This window comes from Pelodiscus sinensis, chromosome 18 (assembly GCF_052426305.1).
Source record: "Pelodiscus sinensis isolate ZL-2025 chromosome 18, ASM5242630v1, whole genome shotgun sequence".
NCBI classification, from domain to species: domain Eukaryota; kingdom Metazoa; phylum Chordata; order Testudines; family Trionychidae; genus Pelodiscus; species Pelodiscus sinensis.
In genome coordinates this window covers 563147-578360 of record NC_143069.1, presented here as the reverse complement: position 1 = coordinate 578360, position 15214 = coordinate 563147, and the positions used below count along the sequence as shown (strand labels likewise).

The following is a 15214-nucleotide window of genomic DNA, read 5'->3' as shown; positions in this document are numbered from 1 at the left end:
ACCCCCTAGTGCGCACTAGCCGGGTAGTGTAGACAGACCCCCAGAGAACACAAGGGCGGCGTCCGGGAATAACCATCGCAACCATTTCTCTGTAGCGCCGGCCATCAGCCGAGCCCCGCCGGCCTCTCTCCCGCCAACCCGGCTCAGCCTCATCTCACGGAGGCAGGGAGCGGCCGAGGGACGGGCCACCACAGAGATGGGGTCTCGTCACTGCCATTGCCTGGCCCCGGGACCCTCACCTTCCCCTCTGGGGCGCACCGAGTTGGGATCACCCCTCAGGTGCAGCAGTAACTCCATACAGGGATCCCTGAAATGCAGCCACTTCTGGGGTGGGGCAGCTGGTCATACAGGGCTTCTCTGAAGCCAGGCAGGGGGCTTTGGGTTTAGACAGAATCTCTCTGCAGCACCAGGGCCATTTACTCCTTGGGACAAAATTAGATTCCCCGTAATGAAGGGGCCTTCGTTCCAGGGGGAGAGAGACCCACAGGCCAACACAAACCTGCTTCCAAGACGCTACAGTTTAATAGCCAAGAGACACTTCACACACCGCACCAACTACCCAGGCGGGACCCCGCTGGCGGCCCATCGAGGGACGCTGGCTGGGGGGCCCCAACGGGACTCGGGTGAAACTGAACCCGGCAGGGGGAACGCACCAGGGAGGAAACGCAATTCTCCCTTCCGGCACTTCCTTGTGGGGAAATAACAAACCACAGGGCTAGTGCAAAGCATCCCAAGAACCCACAGCTCACGGGGCAGGCGAGGGCGCAGCCAGGCCCCCGAATCGCAGCCCCTCCCCGCCTCTCGCCTTCCTCCCTGAGCTGCAGCCTTGGGGGGGCCGAGCCCCCAGCCCCGTTTCATCAGAGATGGCTCTCGCCCGCGTCCAGGCAGCGGCAAATCGAAATCCGCTCCAGCCGCACCCAGCTCCATCATTCTGCTTTGCTTCCAGCGCCGCCCTCCTTCTCGGGCAAGGGCCCCGCCGTCTTCACTGGGGGAGGGGAGGGGCTCGCTCCAGCCTCGCTGGCCTGCCCTGATCCAGCATCAATGGCAGCATGCTCCTTTCTCACCAGCTCCTCCAGCTCCTTCTGCGCAAGGACAGAGGGCAGTGAGGCCAGAGAGCCGGGGCAGAGCAGGGAGAAGCCGGCGAGCTGCCCTGGAGGGGGAAAGCCGCCTCCGTGGATAAGAAAGGGGCTAAAGCAAAGATCTCCAGTGGCACCGTTTGCACCCTACTACCTTGGGGACGGGCACTTTCATCCTCCAGCATCTTTGCCCCTCTGCCTATAGCCAGCCCCAAGGCGCAGCCACCTCTGGGGCAGGGCAGCCCCCTGCACAGGGAGCCTTCACCCAGCCCTGACATGCAGCCCCCTGCACAGGGAGCCTTCACCCAGCCCTGACATGCAGCCCCCTGCACAGGGAGCCTTCACCCAGCCCTGACATGCAGCCCCCTGCACAGGGAGCCTTTACCCAGCCCTGACATGCAGCCCCCTGCACAGGGAGCCTTCACCCAGCCCTGACATGCAGCCCCCTGCACAGGGAGCCTTCACCCAGCCCTGACATGCAGCCCCTGCACAGGGAGCCTTCACCCAGCCCTGACATGCAGCCCCCTGCACAGGGAGCCTTCACCCTGCCCTGACATGCAGCCCCCTGCACAGGGAGCCTTCACCCAGCCCTGACATGCAGCCCCCTGCACAGGGAGCCTTCACCCAGCCCTGACATGCAGCCCCTGCACAGGGAGCCTTCACCCAGCCCTGACATGCAGCCCCCTGCACAGGGAGCCTTCACCCAGCCCTGACATGCAGCCCCCTGCACAGGGAGCCTTCACCCAGCCCTGACATGCAGCCCCCTGCACAGGGAGCCTTCACCCAGCCCTGACATGCAGCCACCTCTGGGGCAGGGCTTTGGACAGGCTGTGAGGAACTGGGGAGTTTGGGGTTCAAAGGGGGTTACATGCGGGGGGCTCAGTGCCCAGAAGTTACTGGTTAATGTGACAAGGGGGGAGTTTGTTGTTGCAGAGAACAGCCCAGAACTGGAGCCGGCATCTGGTGCCCTGGTGCCCCCGGCCCTGCTCAGAGGACAGGGCCAGCTCCGGCCAGACAATAGACAACGGGCTGCAGAGGGGGACCCAGCTGGATGGGGAAGGGGAGGGGAGAAGAGGGGCCAGGTGACCCTGTTACCTGGGGAGAGACACTGGCGGGGGAGGGGCTGTTGCTGGGGTACTGGAGGCTCTGCTGGGAGCCGGGGGCTGTTCAGGACTGAGGGCAGGGCAGGCAGGACTCAGCTGGCCGCAGGGGAGGCTGACGTGTGGACTGAGGGGTCCAGGCGACTGGCCTGAGGGATCCGTTGCTGTTCAAAGCTCCATAACCCTCCTGTTTGGGGCTGTCTGGGAGTCGCTGGGGAGCAGGGGGGTGCTATTCCCCCTGGGAGGGGACCCCCCGAGGGGCTCACGGCGGAGACAGGCTGGAGGCCCTGAGAGGCGCCGTCCCGGAGGCAGAGGGGCGGACCCCCCAGGTGAGAGGGGCCCCCCAAGAGAGGGTCGCTGGACCGGAGCGGGCTCCCCGAGAAGGAGCTGCCGTGTTGGAGAGGGGTCCTGCCTGGGACGGAAGGGCTGAGCCTGGGCGCGACCTGACAGCCGTGACTCAGGGATCTCTCCCAACGTGGGGATGGAGCCAGTTCCGGGGTGGGGCGCGCTGGCTGTTCGTATCAGAACCCTAAACTCCCACTAGGAGATGCAGCCTCCCCGGGGCAGCATCCTCTGGGGCGCACCGTGGCACCTCTCCACAGACCCAGGACAAGGGCCAGGACAGACAGCGCAGGCGGCTGTGTGGGGCCCCCAGAGCTCCACTTTGGCTGGGGCACCCGGGACTTGGGATGGACTCAGGGTGGCAGGGTCGCGCAGGAGAGGAGTCACTACCTTCCATCCCAGCAGCTCTGCCAGTGCGGTGCAGCCTCCATCACAGTCCCCCAGCCAGGCCACGTCCCTGGGCGAGGAAGGAGGACCCGCAGGGGAAGAAGCCAACAAGCCGGTGTTAAATAGCTTTGGGACAGGGGACAGTCTTCCCCCAGGCCTCCCGACCACTCATTGCCTGTCCCTCACATCCTGAGCTGGCGGATGCTAAAGGGTACAGCTGGCATTCACGGATCTACCCTCTGCAAAGGATCGCTCATCCTCTTTGCTAGAGGGGAAACTGAGGCACGGAGCGCTCCGATGACTTATTCAGCATCAAAGCCAGGGCAGGAAGGTAAGTAATACAGTTTCAGCCATGCCCAGTTCTAACCGCTAAACAGCACCCCTCCCCCTCCGCACACATGGCCCTGAGATGGAGTCCCGATTCCCAGCCCCCTGCTCTGACCACTAGCCCCCACTCTCCTGTGGGCTGTATGACTTGCCCTGGCCCCTTGGCAACTTGCCTGTAGGCCTTTTCTGAGTCGAAGTCCATGCCGCTGCCGAGACCCATCAGCGACATGAAGGGATCGCTCTGCAGACCAGACAGACCACGGTGAGGACAGGGGGGCGTTTCTCGGTGGCCCCTGGTGGATTATATAACCCTTGCATCCTGTTCCCTGCCCACTCCTCTCCCGGGGCTCCACAGGCAGATGCCCAAGATTTTGGGAGATCACTGGGCAGGGGCAAATCACAACCCCGTCCCTCCCTCCCTCCCAGTGCAGGTTTCACCCCCTTCCCCTTGCAGGAGGCAGCCACACGGAAGGTGGGCAGGGTGGCGCTGTCCTGGCTGGCACGGGAGCCTGGCAGTCGGTACCCGCACAAGCAACCCACACCCACGGCTCCCAGGCGCGGGCTTACCTGCCCTGTCTTCTCCTTGTTAATCAGGAGCCTGGGGGTGTTTGTGGGCACCCTGCATCAGACAAGGAGAGGGGGGTTATGGAAGGGAGGCGACCCACAGCCAGGGGCCTCGCAGGCCGCCCTGAAAGCCCACCCACCTGCTGACGAGGGAGGCGAAGGGCTGCACCTGCAGCGACGTGCCCAGGATGATAAGCAAATCCACCTTCTGGAAATCCTGTGGAGAGCGAGGGGGGGCAGGCGGTTAACATAAGCGATCTCTCTCCTGCCATCCATCTCCACCCTCTGGCAAACAGAGCTAGGGACGCCATTCCTTACCCAGCCTGGCTAACAATAGCCATTCATGGACGTAACCTCCATGGATTCATCTAGTTCTCTTTTAAACCCTGTCATAGTCCTAGCCTTCACAGCCTCCTCCGGCAAGGAGTTCCACAGATTGACTCTGCGCTGTATGAAGAACATCCTTTTATTTGTTTTAAACCTGCTGCCCCTTAGTTTCATGTTATGGGAACAAGTAAATAACTTTTCCTTGTTCACTTTCTCCACACCACTCATGATTTTATAGACCTCTCTCATATCCCCCCTCAGTCTCCTCTTTTCTAAGCTGAAAAGTCCCAGTCTCTTTAGCCTCTCCTCATGTGGGACCTGTTCCAACCCCCTCAGCATTTCAGTTGCCCTTCTCTGAACCTTTTCTAATGGCAGTAGATCTCTTCCGAGATAAGACCACATCTGTACGCAGCATTCACCCTGTGCTGCCGGCTGCCACCACGGGACTGGAAATCCAACCCCTGCCATCAGACCCATGGGCCCACCCGTCCCTGTATGCCCCTCATCAAACCAGTGGACCCACCCGTCCCCCCGTCAGACCAATGGACCAGCCCAGCTATGGACCCATGTTCCCATCCAGCCTTGCATTTCCCCCCCATCAGACCAATGGGCCCACCCGTCCCTGTATGCCCCTCATCAAACCAGTGGACCCACCCGTCCCCCCGTCAGACCAATGGACCAGCCCAGCTATGGACCCATGTTCCCATCCAGCCTTGCATTTCCCCCCCATCAGACCAATGGACCCACCCACCCCCATATATTCCACCCCCTGGGCAATTCCATCCAGTCCCATATTCCCAGCCCTATATATCCTGATCAGGCCAATGGGCCCACCTGGCCCTACAGAACCTCCTCCCAAATCAAACCAAGGGGTCACTGCAACTCCTTCCCCATCCCAGCCCCCACTCGGCTCAACATCCCAACCCAGGGTCCCTGCCCCGCTGCTGTCCGAACTCCGAGCCAGAGGCCCATTTAACACGGCCTCTCGCATGCATGGGAGAGTCCCCTCACTGCTTCAGGGCAGCCTGCCCATCCCCATCGTGCACCCGAGGCCGGGAGGCAAGCAGGGGCGCGTCCAGCCGGGGCACTTACCGACTGCATGAGTGCGAAGAAGCGGGGGGGCAGGCTCTCCCCGAAGAAGACGATATCTAGGGAGAAGAGACGCCAGCACACTCAGCCCGCCTGCTCAGTGTGAACACGGCTCTTGGGGCAAGGACACAGCCTAGGGCCGTAAGGTGCTCCCGCAATACATCGAACAGCACCAGAAACGTCTGGCACCTTGCCCAAAGGAGCCCCCCCCAGTGACCCCAAGACAAATAATGAAACGCTGTCCATTGGGAACGTATCCCCGAAGCAGGCGATTGGCCCAGAGCCCTTCCCTGCACCGTGCGGTGGTCAGTTTGCAACAGCTGCTGCCCTCGCTCCCAAGGTGGCTGCATTTCAGCCATGCTCTGTGCTGTGTCTGTAAATCGCTTTTGAAATGAAAAGCCCCAGACACGTACAATACTTGGGTGAATCTCGCTCACATCAACCTCCTGTCCTTCCCCCACACCTCCATCATTTCAACTGGACACGTGCGTCTTCCCTGCCTGTCCTAAGCCACAGCTGCACACCTGCAGTGCTCTGCTCTAGAGACAGCTGCATTTTCAGGGACACAGCGAGCACACTCCTTGTGGCTTTGCAGGGGAGCTGCCAGACTTCATTTGCATTTGCGCAGAGCTCCCCGGAGCCGAAGGGAGAAGAGACGAGCTCTGCTAGCGCCAGTACCTTCTAAGCTGCTCCTTCAGAACGCGCTGCTGGAGCAGAGACGTACATGCAGAGGCTATGTCTACACTGCAGAGTTTTTCCGGAAACAAGACACTTATGTCAACAGTGAAATGGTGTTCTTTTGGCAGACAGTCAAAGAGCGCAGGGTAAACCTCATTCTACGAGGAAGCCAAAAGAGCTCGTATGGATGGGGAAGAGGGTTTTCGTTTGAAAGAGGAGGCCTCCAGGAAAAAGCACAGGTGCCCTGGTGGCCACTCCGTCCACAGCGATCAGCACTTAAATGCGAGATAGCATCCAATGAATGTGGACACTATCTTTGGAAAAAGCACATCGCCTTTTTGTTGTGCTTTTGCTGTGTAGATGCTCTCTTCCAAAAGAAGTCTGCAGTCTTGACACAGCCAGCGGGACACAGAGATCCAGACTCCTGTTCTTAGGGTACATCTACACCCGTGGTGTCCAACACACTAGCCCCTAGCTACACATGGCGATTTGCCTGGTTGAGCGTGGCTAGTTCGCTACAGCAGGAACACTCTAGTGGCTACAGCTTCAGAACCGGTTGGACACCGCGGGCTGACACTTAAAACGTTACAGCAGCTTCCGTGTAGGCATGACCTGCACCAATGGGAGGGGTTCTCCCCTGCACAGCAATCCGACAGGAGAACTCTCCTGACAACCGGGCGCTGAGGGGAGGGCGGGTGGATTCTGCAGGAGCGTGGGCTTTTCGTGCCCAAGAGACGTGTCTATACCGATGTAAATGCTGAGTGCAGACCAGGTGAGTCTCACCCCACCCCCAGGAAGGAATCGCCAGCGGCCAGATGCTCACCCGGCTTCACCAGACTCTGACATTTGTCGCACTTGGGCGTCAGAGACGAGAAAATCTTTTCTGAAAGAAGGAACACGGGAGTCAGAGGCGGGATTTTCAGCTCGGCCTGGGAGGGGCGGGAGCAGACCGCTCGGGCGGGACCCACATGCGCTGGAGAGGGGCCCACAAGCTCGGGGAGAGATCTGAAAGCGCCCAGCAGATTCCTAAGGCTTCACGGGGCAGGGAACCACCCAGCCTGAGGGCAGATCACAGCTTCCTCTGCAGCACCGGGCCGCCCTCAGAGACGGAAGACGAACTGAACGGGCCTCTGGGCTGGCTCAGGCCTCGACTTCCGGCAGAGACCCAAGGGAAAGCAAACGACAGCCTGACCCTCGAGTCTGCTAAGCAGCCCCAGAGATCACTAACCTCAAACACCCCCGCGTCCCCGCCTGCAGGCATCGTCAGCCCCGCAGAGTCTGGGGTTGGCTGCCCCCAGGAGCTCGTACCTCCGGACGAGCCTCTCCCCTGGGGCTGGGGGAGCCCACGCCTCTTCCCCTGCCGGGGGGTGGCAGCTCCCAGAACAGACGGGGATTAGCGGCCTGACGGATTTCACGCCCCTCTAGGTGGGCCGGTCGCTGATGGAGGTCACTAAGAAGAGCGGGGGGCGGAGGCACCTTTCATCCAGTCCAGGCTGTACTGCTTCTTGCAGGAGGGGCCGAGGCAGTGAGAGGTGAAGAAGGTGCCGTGAGCCTCCACCAAATCGTCCTGGTCCAATCCGGCCACCCGCTCCAGCGTGTCAATGTTCTGAAAGGCAGACACGCCCCCATCCCGCCTGCCCGTTGGCGCGCTGGGACCCATGCCCGGGAAGTGAAGCCAGCCAGCCAATGTCACTGCCCCCAGGCTGAGCTGAGGCTCCCGAATGCCCGCCCCCCCAAATCACAGCATGCCTGGCCCTTGAAAGGGGGCGGGACCCATTAGCTGGAGAGCAGGAAGTCAGTAAGTAGCTCAGCTGGAGAGGGGCAGGAAGGCTCCAGGAGCAGGAGAAGGGATGGGAGGGGTCTGTTGCTGGAATGAGCAGGGGTGGTGCCCCCACCCAGGGGCTGAGAGTCCCAGCTTGTTACATGCAGTAGCCCCCCGGGTCTCCCACCTGTGTGTAACAGCGCAGCAGCAAGCCCTTCTCCTTCAGCAGCCGGATGAAGTAGTGGCACACGGTGGGCTAGAACGGAGCAGGGCACAACGCTGAGGATCCCGGGCAGGCCAACAGCCACCGGCCCTGCCTTGTGTTTACACCAGCTGGTCCCCAGGTTGAGTGGGGGTGGGGGAGGCTTAGGGCTGCCCAGGAGGCTGTTGGCGTGACCCAGCGGGGAAAGGGGGAGAGGACTCCAGGTCTGACCCAGCATGGGGGGCTGCCAGACGAGGCTCCGTGCTCCAGAGGGAGAGCGCTGTGACCTGAACGAGGCGTGTGCTTGTGTTTGCGGGGAGAGGGGAGCAGCCCCCAGGCCAGCTACCCACCGGTCTGATCTGCAACAGGATGCAAGTGTCTGGGGGCGTGTGGATACCAAGATAGTGGGGCCTTTGCGTCGGAGCCAGGGTACTGCCCCTTCTGCTTCCAGACACGCCGCTGTCCTGGCTCCCACGCCCCCGCGCTAGCTGCCAGGAATAAACCCCGGAGCCCTGGCTCCCGGAGCGACAGCCGACCGGATTCACCTTGAACTGCCCTGGGTACAGCTCCCTGGCGAGGGCAAAGAACGGCTCCGGGTGTTGCTGTGCGAAGGGAAATAGACCAACGTTAGGGGAGGGGTTAGGTTTGCCTTACAGATCCTGGGTCCCCCCAAAACTATTCCTCTCAGAGCAGCCCCTGCAGTTTGGGGGGCTGGCAGATGCTTCTCAGGATGAGGCCCTCAGGCAAGGAGGGGGAGTTTTTCGGCCACCCCCCATTTTCCCTGTGCTCCAGTATTTGAACTCAGCACCCGCTTTAGGGATTCTTTAGGACGTGTGGGGGAGGGGGGACATTTTGGAAGCGACCGATAACTATGGCAGGAGGAACCCCAGGTGCTACCTTGAAGTAGCTGATTTCGAAGATGGCTTCCGGGTATGGCAGGTTGTAGCTCTGCAGGTTGGCGTAGAGCCCGGTGCCGGGCGAACGGAAGTCTGGGATCCCCGCGGCTGAGGGACACACGGCAAGCTCGTTAGGAAACTCACGAGGATGCGTCGGTGAGGCGTGGGGGGGCCTCTAGCAAGGGGCTGGTCACCTCTTTGTCCCTCAGCCTAGCAGGGGAGCAGTTTTCTAGGGTCACTCCCATTCTGGGGTGCCACAAGGATGTTGCAATCAGCAGGAGACAGAGCTATTATGCGCTAAGGACATCCCCTTCCAGATTCCTGACCAGGACTTTGGATCAGCCCAAAGTCCCCCAGCTCCCCACAGAATCCGTCCCAGGATTTACAGTGAGCCCAGTCCAGGTTAGGACAGCTTCAGAGGGGTGGCTGTACCCGGAAAAGCTGAAACAAGGACTAGTTCTGCAGCACCTTTCAGGCTAGGGAAACATGCTGATGGCAGCAGGAGCTTTCGGGGGCACCACCCACTTCTTCAGGTTCGGACAGGTCTGCTAGGCGCCTGATCAGCACTGGGTGGGTGCCCACCGGCCGCAGACACTTCAGAAAGCTCTTCCCCATGTGCCTGGGTGCGGGGTCTTCGCACCAGGAACAGGCGCACCCCCGGGCCTGCAGTAGAACCCCAGTGACTGCTCGGCACTGGGATACCAGCGGCACTGTCTTTCAAACAACACTGAAATTAGGGTTCGTGGTCCCATGGCAACGTCCTCTCCCTTCCGCCCACCAGGGCCAAGTGTTCTGGTCAAATTACAGCCACCATTATTCCTCCCTGGCTCCCTACCATCCTCCTGCAGCCAATGCAATACAGGACTCCTCTTCCCTGCCGTCACGCCCCACCCCAGACGCAGAGGCCCCTCAGTATAGCCTCGATCCCTGCATATACTGAAGCCGGCTGTGTCTCAGGACTGGACGAAGGACTCTCCCCCGCCCCAGCACACACAAGCATCTGCCAGACTCACGAGTGTAGGAGTGAGTGGTGCCTGTACAAACAGCTGCCACCTTCCACCCCAGAGGTGGCTGCAGGTCAGCCGTGGCTCGCAAACAGCTCTGGGATGGAAGGGGCGATAGACACACTATCAGAGCCCCTCCGGGAACTGCTCTAGGCTGGTCTCTCTGTAGCGTGGACGGCCTAGCTCCGCCACGCCTGCAGCTGTACTCACAGGTTGAAATCCCAGCGCCCACCATGCAGACGATGTTCCTGCCTGCAAGATCAGAGAGGGAGGCATCGGATCAGAGTGCTGAAAGCCACGTGGGAACCAGCCCCACGCTCTCGGTGCAGGTTCTTGGCAGACATCACCGCAGCCCACGGCCCAGAGCTTATCCCTCTAAGAGCAAAGCCACGTGTCCCTGCACTCCTGACCCCTGCTGGGCTAGAACCTGACCTGCAGTGTCACGCAGGCCCCTCTGGACTCAGCATATCCCTGAGCGGAGCAGGGGGCCTCTCAAGCTGGCATCGAGGCCCCACTCCCAGCCCGCAGCAGGCGCTGCAGTACAGCCTCTCCCCAACTTACGAACCGGTGACGGACCAAACAATCAGTCGTAACTTGGTTTGTTTGTAATTCGGACCCCACAGAGTTACACACGACCACGCTGTTCCTAACATGGATCCCGTTCGTAAGTGCGGGGTCCTGTTCGTAAGCGCGGGGTCCGCCATTTACAACAGCTTTGGTCGTAACTTGGGTCCTGTTCGTAAGCGCGGGGTCCCGTTCGTAAGCGCGGGGTCCGCCATTTACAACAGCTTTGGTCGTAACTTGGGTCCCGTTCGTAAGCGCGGGGTCCACCATTTACAACAGCTTTGGTCGTAACTTGGGTCCCGTTCGTAAGCGCGGGGTCCCGTTCGTAAGCGCGGGGTCCACCATTTACAACAGCTTTGGTCGTAACTTGGGTCCCGTTTGTAAGCGCGGGGTCCGCCATTTACGACAGCTTTGGTCGTAACTCGGGGACCAGACGTATGGCAATTCTCTGCTTCACAAGCACCTTGGGAAGCAGATACTCCCCAGAACAGCCTTGAGGTTGCTCGGACTCTGGGCCACTCAACTTTGGAAGCCCCAGGAGCCAAAATGATACTCAGCACATGCGGAGGGCTGCAGCTTAAGAGTGGCTGCATAGACGTGCAAATATACATGCAAATAGCTTCTTTCGCACTGAGGGGCATGAATACAAAGCTTAAGGCAAGACTACACAACACCCCCCCCCATCTAAGTCAGCTCTGCTGCTATTAATAAAAGGCAACGTTTACCCGATCTCCACCCATATGACAGCACTTGTACTAAGCAACGACAGTCCAGGAATTGAACTACTAAAACGCAGCTCAGCAGACGAGCGTTCTATGGACTCGCCGTTGTGGAGCGTGTTCCCAGTGGAGGCCATGTTCAAAGGATCCCACTCGGGGGCGGGCTGCAAACAAATGGGCTATGGGCCGCCCGCCGCCCGTAGGCCACGTATTGAGTAGCCCCGCTCTAACTTATACCAGGGCCCATAATACAAGTAGCACAAGGGAGGTTTAAAGCCACCCCCAAGCCCCTGTCAAACCTGCCCCCAGCACCAAGAGGGAGCCCATGGAGACTGGATCCCTCCCAGCAGCTCAGAAGGGGTGGGGTGTACGAATGTGTAAGTGACACCTGTGCCCCTGCTTGTAAGTTACACCAACATGGAGTCCCTGCCACATCCCTTGGTCTGCTCCAGGCCTGCCCCTAGACAGCCCCGCTAGCCCACAGCCTCTCCCTCAACCCCTTTCCCTTCCCACTGTGAGGGGGGAAATCAGGATGAGAGTCGCTCTGGTTCAGTCTCAGAGCAGCTGCCTCCCAAGAGGGGACCCAGCTTACACTTCTCACTCAGCATGAAGCGGCTCACACCATCTAGTGTCAGCTCATCCAGCACCTTCTCCGGTTTCTCACTGCCCAGGCCCAGCGTCCGGGACAGGAGATTTCGCAGGAAATCCACTGAAAGGGAGAGGACAAGCAAAGTTAGCTGTGTATTCCTGGGCTCTGGTCCCAGCTCTGGGAAGGGAGTAGGGTCTAATAGTTAGAGCAAGGGGACTGAGAGCCAGGAGGCCTGGTTTCTAATCCTAGCTCCACGGATTTGCTGAGCAGCCTTGGGCACGGCAGTTCTCGTCCTCGAGCCTCAGTTTCCCCCTCAGGACTCCATTTCCCAATGTCACAGAAGGAGGTCGTTTTGAAGGTTAGTTAATATTTAGAAAGTGCCTTGAAGACTTAAAAGGGAAAAGAGGGTGTGTGAGTGCACTGGGAACGACAGGAGAACCCGGCATGGACGGAAGGGCCCATTGTTTAGGTTCAAGGCACAGCTCTGCAACTGACTACTCGTGCGAGGAGTCGCTGGGGCCTGGCGTATGTTACACGCTTCAGTTGGCTGGGGGTGTTCACACCCGCTAGTTGACACAGCCGTGCTTAGCAGAACCCGCAGTGCAGACAGCAGAAAAGTGTGCCTGTCTGTTTAAATAACGTCTTTTGCAAAGGTGGTGTCACCGGACTGGCCTCAGTTTCCCCTTCTGTGGCACTGCCCTGCCTCCCAGGGAGTTATGGGAACAAATATGTCAGAAACAGAGGCTTTCAGAAACTACAGCGACAGGGGCCTGAAGATAATTGAGAAAGATTATTCAATCCCAATTCCAGCCACAGACCAATTTTTGCCTCGAAGCCCGGACAGAAAGAGCTGGTTTAACGACAGATGATTTACCCCTATTCACGTTAATCACCTGAGGCATTAGGCCCCCCTGAGAGGAAGGAACAGGGATAGATTGACAGACCCAGCAGGCTCTCCCAGGCTCTCCCCTGTGTATCATGCTACTCGGCCGCCCCATGCTCCCCATCCCTTCCCCTACAATACAGCACAAGTTACCTACTTTCAGACTCTCCAGAAGCACCACCGTTTTCCGAGTCAGAATCAGAGTCCTGAATAACAGAAAAAACACACAAAGATCAGACAGTTAAGTTCATAGGTTAAGTAAGCCAGTGTTAATGCAGCCAGTTAAGTAAGCCAGTGTTAACGCAGCCGGTTAAGTTCATAGGTTAAGTAAGCCAGCGTTAACGCAGCTGGTTAAGTTCACAGGTTAAGTAAGCCAGCATTAACGCAGCTGGTTAAGTTCATAGGTTAAGTAAGCCAGCGTTAATGTAGCCAGTTAAGTAAGCCAGTGTTAACGCAGCCGGTTAAGTTCATAGGTTAAGTAAGCCAGTGTTAACGCAGCCGGTTAAGTTCATAGGTTAAGTAAGCCAGCATTAACGCAGCTGGTTAAGTTCATAGGTTAAGTAAGCCAGCGTTAACGCAGCCGGTTAAGTTCATAGGGTAAGTAAGCCAGCATTAACGCAGCCGGTTAAGTTCATAGGGTAAGTAAGCCAGCGTTAATGCAGCCAGTTAAGTAAGCCAGCGTTAACGCAGCCAGTTAAGTTCATAGGTTAAGTAAGCCAGCGTTAACGCAGCCGGTTAAGTTCACAGGTTACGTAAGTCAGCATTAACGCAGCCGGTTAAGTTCACCGGTTACGTAAGCCAGCGTTAACGCAGCCGGTTAAGTTCATAGGTTAAGTAAGCCAGCGTTAATGCAGCCAGTTAAGTAAGCCAGCGTTAACGCAGCCGGTTAAGTTCATAGGTTAAGTAAGCCAGCGTTAATGTAGCAAGTTAAGTTCACAGGTTAAGTAAGCCAGCGTTAACGCAGTCGGTTAAATAAGCCAGTGTTAATGTAGCTGGTTAAGTTCATAGGTTAAGTAAGCCAGAGATAACGCAGTCGGTTAAATAAGCCAGCGTTAATGTAGCTGGTTAAGTTCACCGGTTACGTAAGCCAACGTTAATGTAGCCGGTTAAGTAAGCCAGCATTAACGCAGCCGGTTAAGTTCATAGGTTAAGTAAGCCAGCGTTAACGCAGCCGGTTAAGTTCATAGGTTAAGTAAGCCAGCGTTAACGCAGCCGGTTAAGTAAGCCAGCGTTAACGCAGCAGGTTAAGTAAGCCAGCGTTAACGCAGCCGGTTAAGTAAGCCAGCGTTAACGCAGCCGGTTAAGTTCACAGGTTACGTAAGTCAGCATTAACGCAGCCGGTTAAGTTCACCGGTTACGTAAGCCAGCGTTTATGCAGTCGGTTAAATAAGCCAGTGTTAATGTAGCTGGTTAAGTTCATAGGTTAAGTAAGCCAGAGATAACGCAGTCGGTTAAATAAGCCAGCGTTAATGTAGCTGGTTAAGTTCACCGGTTACGTGAGCCAACGTTAATGCAGCGGGTTAAGTTAGCCAGCGTCAATATAGCAGGTTAAGTTCACCGGTAACGCAGCCCGTTAAGCCGTCTTCTGTGTTTTACTGGCTAGTGTTAGAAGCATCTGTGTCTGTGGCAGGATCCTCTGAGGACTGGGACAAAGGCAAACCAGGACTCCTGGGTTGTGCTGCAGGAAAGGGGCCTGGTCTCCAGATACAGCAGGGAGATGGTAGAGGAGCCAGGCCTCCTGGGTTTTAGCCCCAGCACTGGGAGGGAAGTGGGGTGGGGGCTCTCGGGGTCTGTCCCTGGCCCTGGAGGCGAATGGGGTGGAGCAGGTTAGAGCAGCGGGCTGGGGGCCAGGACTCCTGGTTCTTTTGCAGGCAGGCTGTGGTGGGTGGCCGCTCGAGAAGAAGGGAAGGGGTTAGCAGAGAGCCCCCGCACTGCAAAGGGAACCCGAGCTGCGCCCCCTACTCACGGGAGAGTCCGCGCCCCGCTCCGCCTCGCGCCCGCCGGGCCCCGCAGCTGGGACAGCAGGGAGAGAAGAGACCCGAGTTGCTGGCGAAAAGGGGGAGGGAGGCGCGCTGCTGTGGGGGGGGGGCATTGGGGGATGGGGGGGGCTGAGCCCGCGGGGGGGGGCGTTGGGGGATGGGGGGGCTGAGCCCGCGGGGGGGGCGTTGGGGGATGGGGGGGGCTGAGCCCCGCGGGGGGGGGGGGCGTTGGGGGATGGGGGGGGCTGAGCCCGCGGGGGGGGCGTTGGGGGATGGGGGGCTGGGGGGCGTTGGGGGATGGGGGGGGCTGAGCCCGCGGGGGGGGGCGTTGGGGGATGGGGGGGGGGCGGGGGGGGGTTGGGGGGGGGGGCTGAGCCCGCGGGGGGGGCGTTGGGGGATGGGGGGCTGGGGGGCAGTTGGGGGATGGGGGGGGCTGAGCCCGCGGGGGGGGGCGTTGGGGGATGGGGGGCTGAGCCCGCGGGGGGGGCGTTGGGGGATGGGGGGCTGTCCCGGGGGCGGGGCTATCCCGCTAGTCACCGTCCCGCTCGGCCATGGACCCCGGCGCCCGCCCCGCTCGGCTCCGCCGGACCCGACTGCGGCAGGGAAACGGGCCGCCCGCTCGGCAGAACTACATCTCCCGGCGTGCCCCGCGCCCCCGCCCCGCCCCTCCTCCCGGCCTGCCCCGCGCCCCCGCCCCGCCCCTCCTCCCGGCGTGCCCCGCGCCCC

The 15214-nt window shown here is 59.6% G+C and overlaps 1 protein-coding gene across 6 annotated transcripts; it reads right to left on the bottom strand.

Annotated features, from left to right (window-relative positions):
- Nucleotides 1-500: 500 nt before the first annotated feature.
- On the bottom strand, nt 501-15169 carry SIRT2 (sirtuin 2). Of its 6 annotated transcripts, none has more exons than XM_075917236.2 (16): nt 15026-15167; nt 14476-14522; nt 12667-12715; nt 11630-11746; nt 9965-10006; nt 8752-8858; nt 8400-8456; nt 7840-7908; nt 7367-7496; nt 6714-6773; nt 5216-5271; nt 3937-4013; nt 3800-3851; nt 3406-3473; nt 2909-2975; nt 501-1079 (listed from the first exon to the last, which is right to left on the bottom strand). In XM_075917236.2, the coding sequence occupies exons 1-16, from the start codon at nt 15039-15041 to the stop codon at nt 927-929; spliced, it is 1167 nt and encodes a 388-aa protein (XP_075773351.2). In that variant the 5' UTR covers nt 15042-15167; the 3' UTR covers nt 501-926. The 6 variants fall into 6 exon arrangements, with proteins under 6 accessions (XP_075773351.2, XP_075773350.2, XP_089625955.1 ...); XM_075917235.2 differs by having other exon boundaries at nt 501-1082; nt 15026-15164; XM_075917240.2 differs by having other exon boundaries at nt 942-1079; nt 3406-3525; nt 15026-15169.
- Nucleotides 15170-15214: the final 45 nt, after the last annotated feature.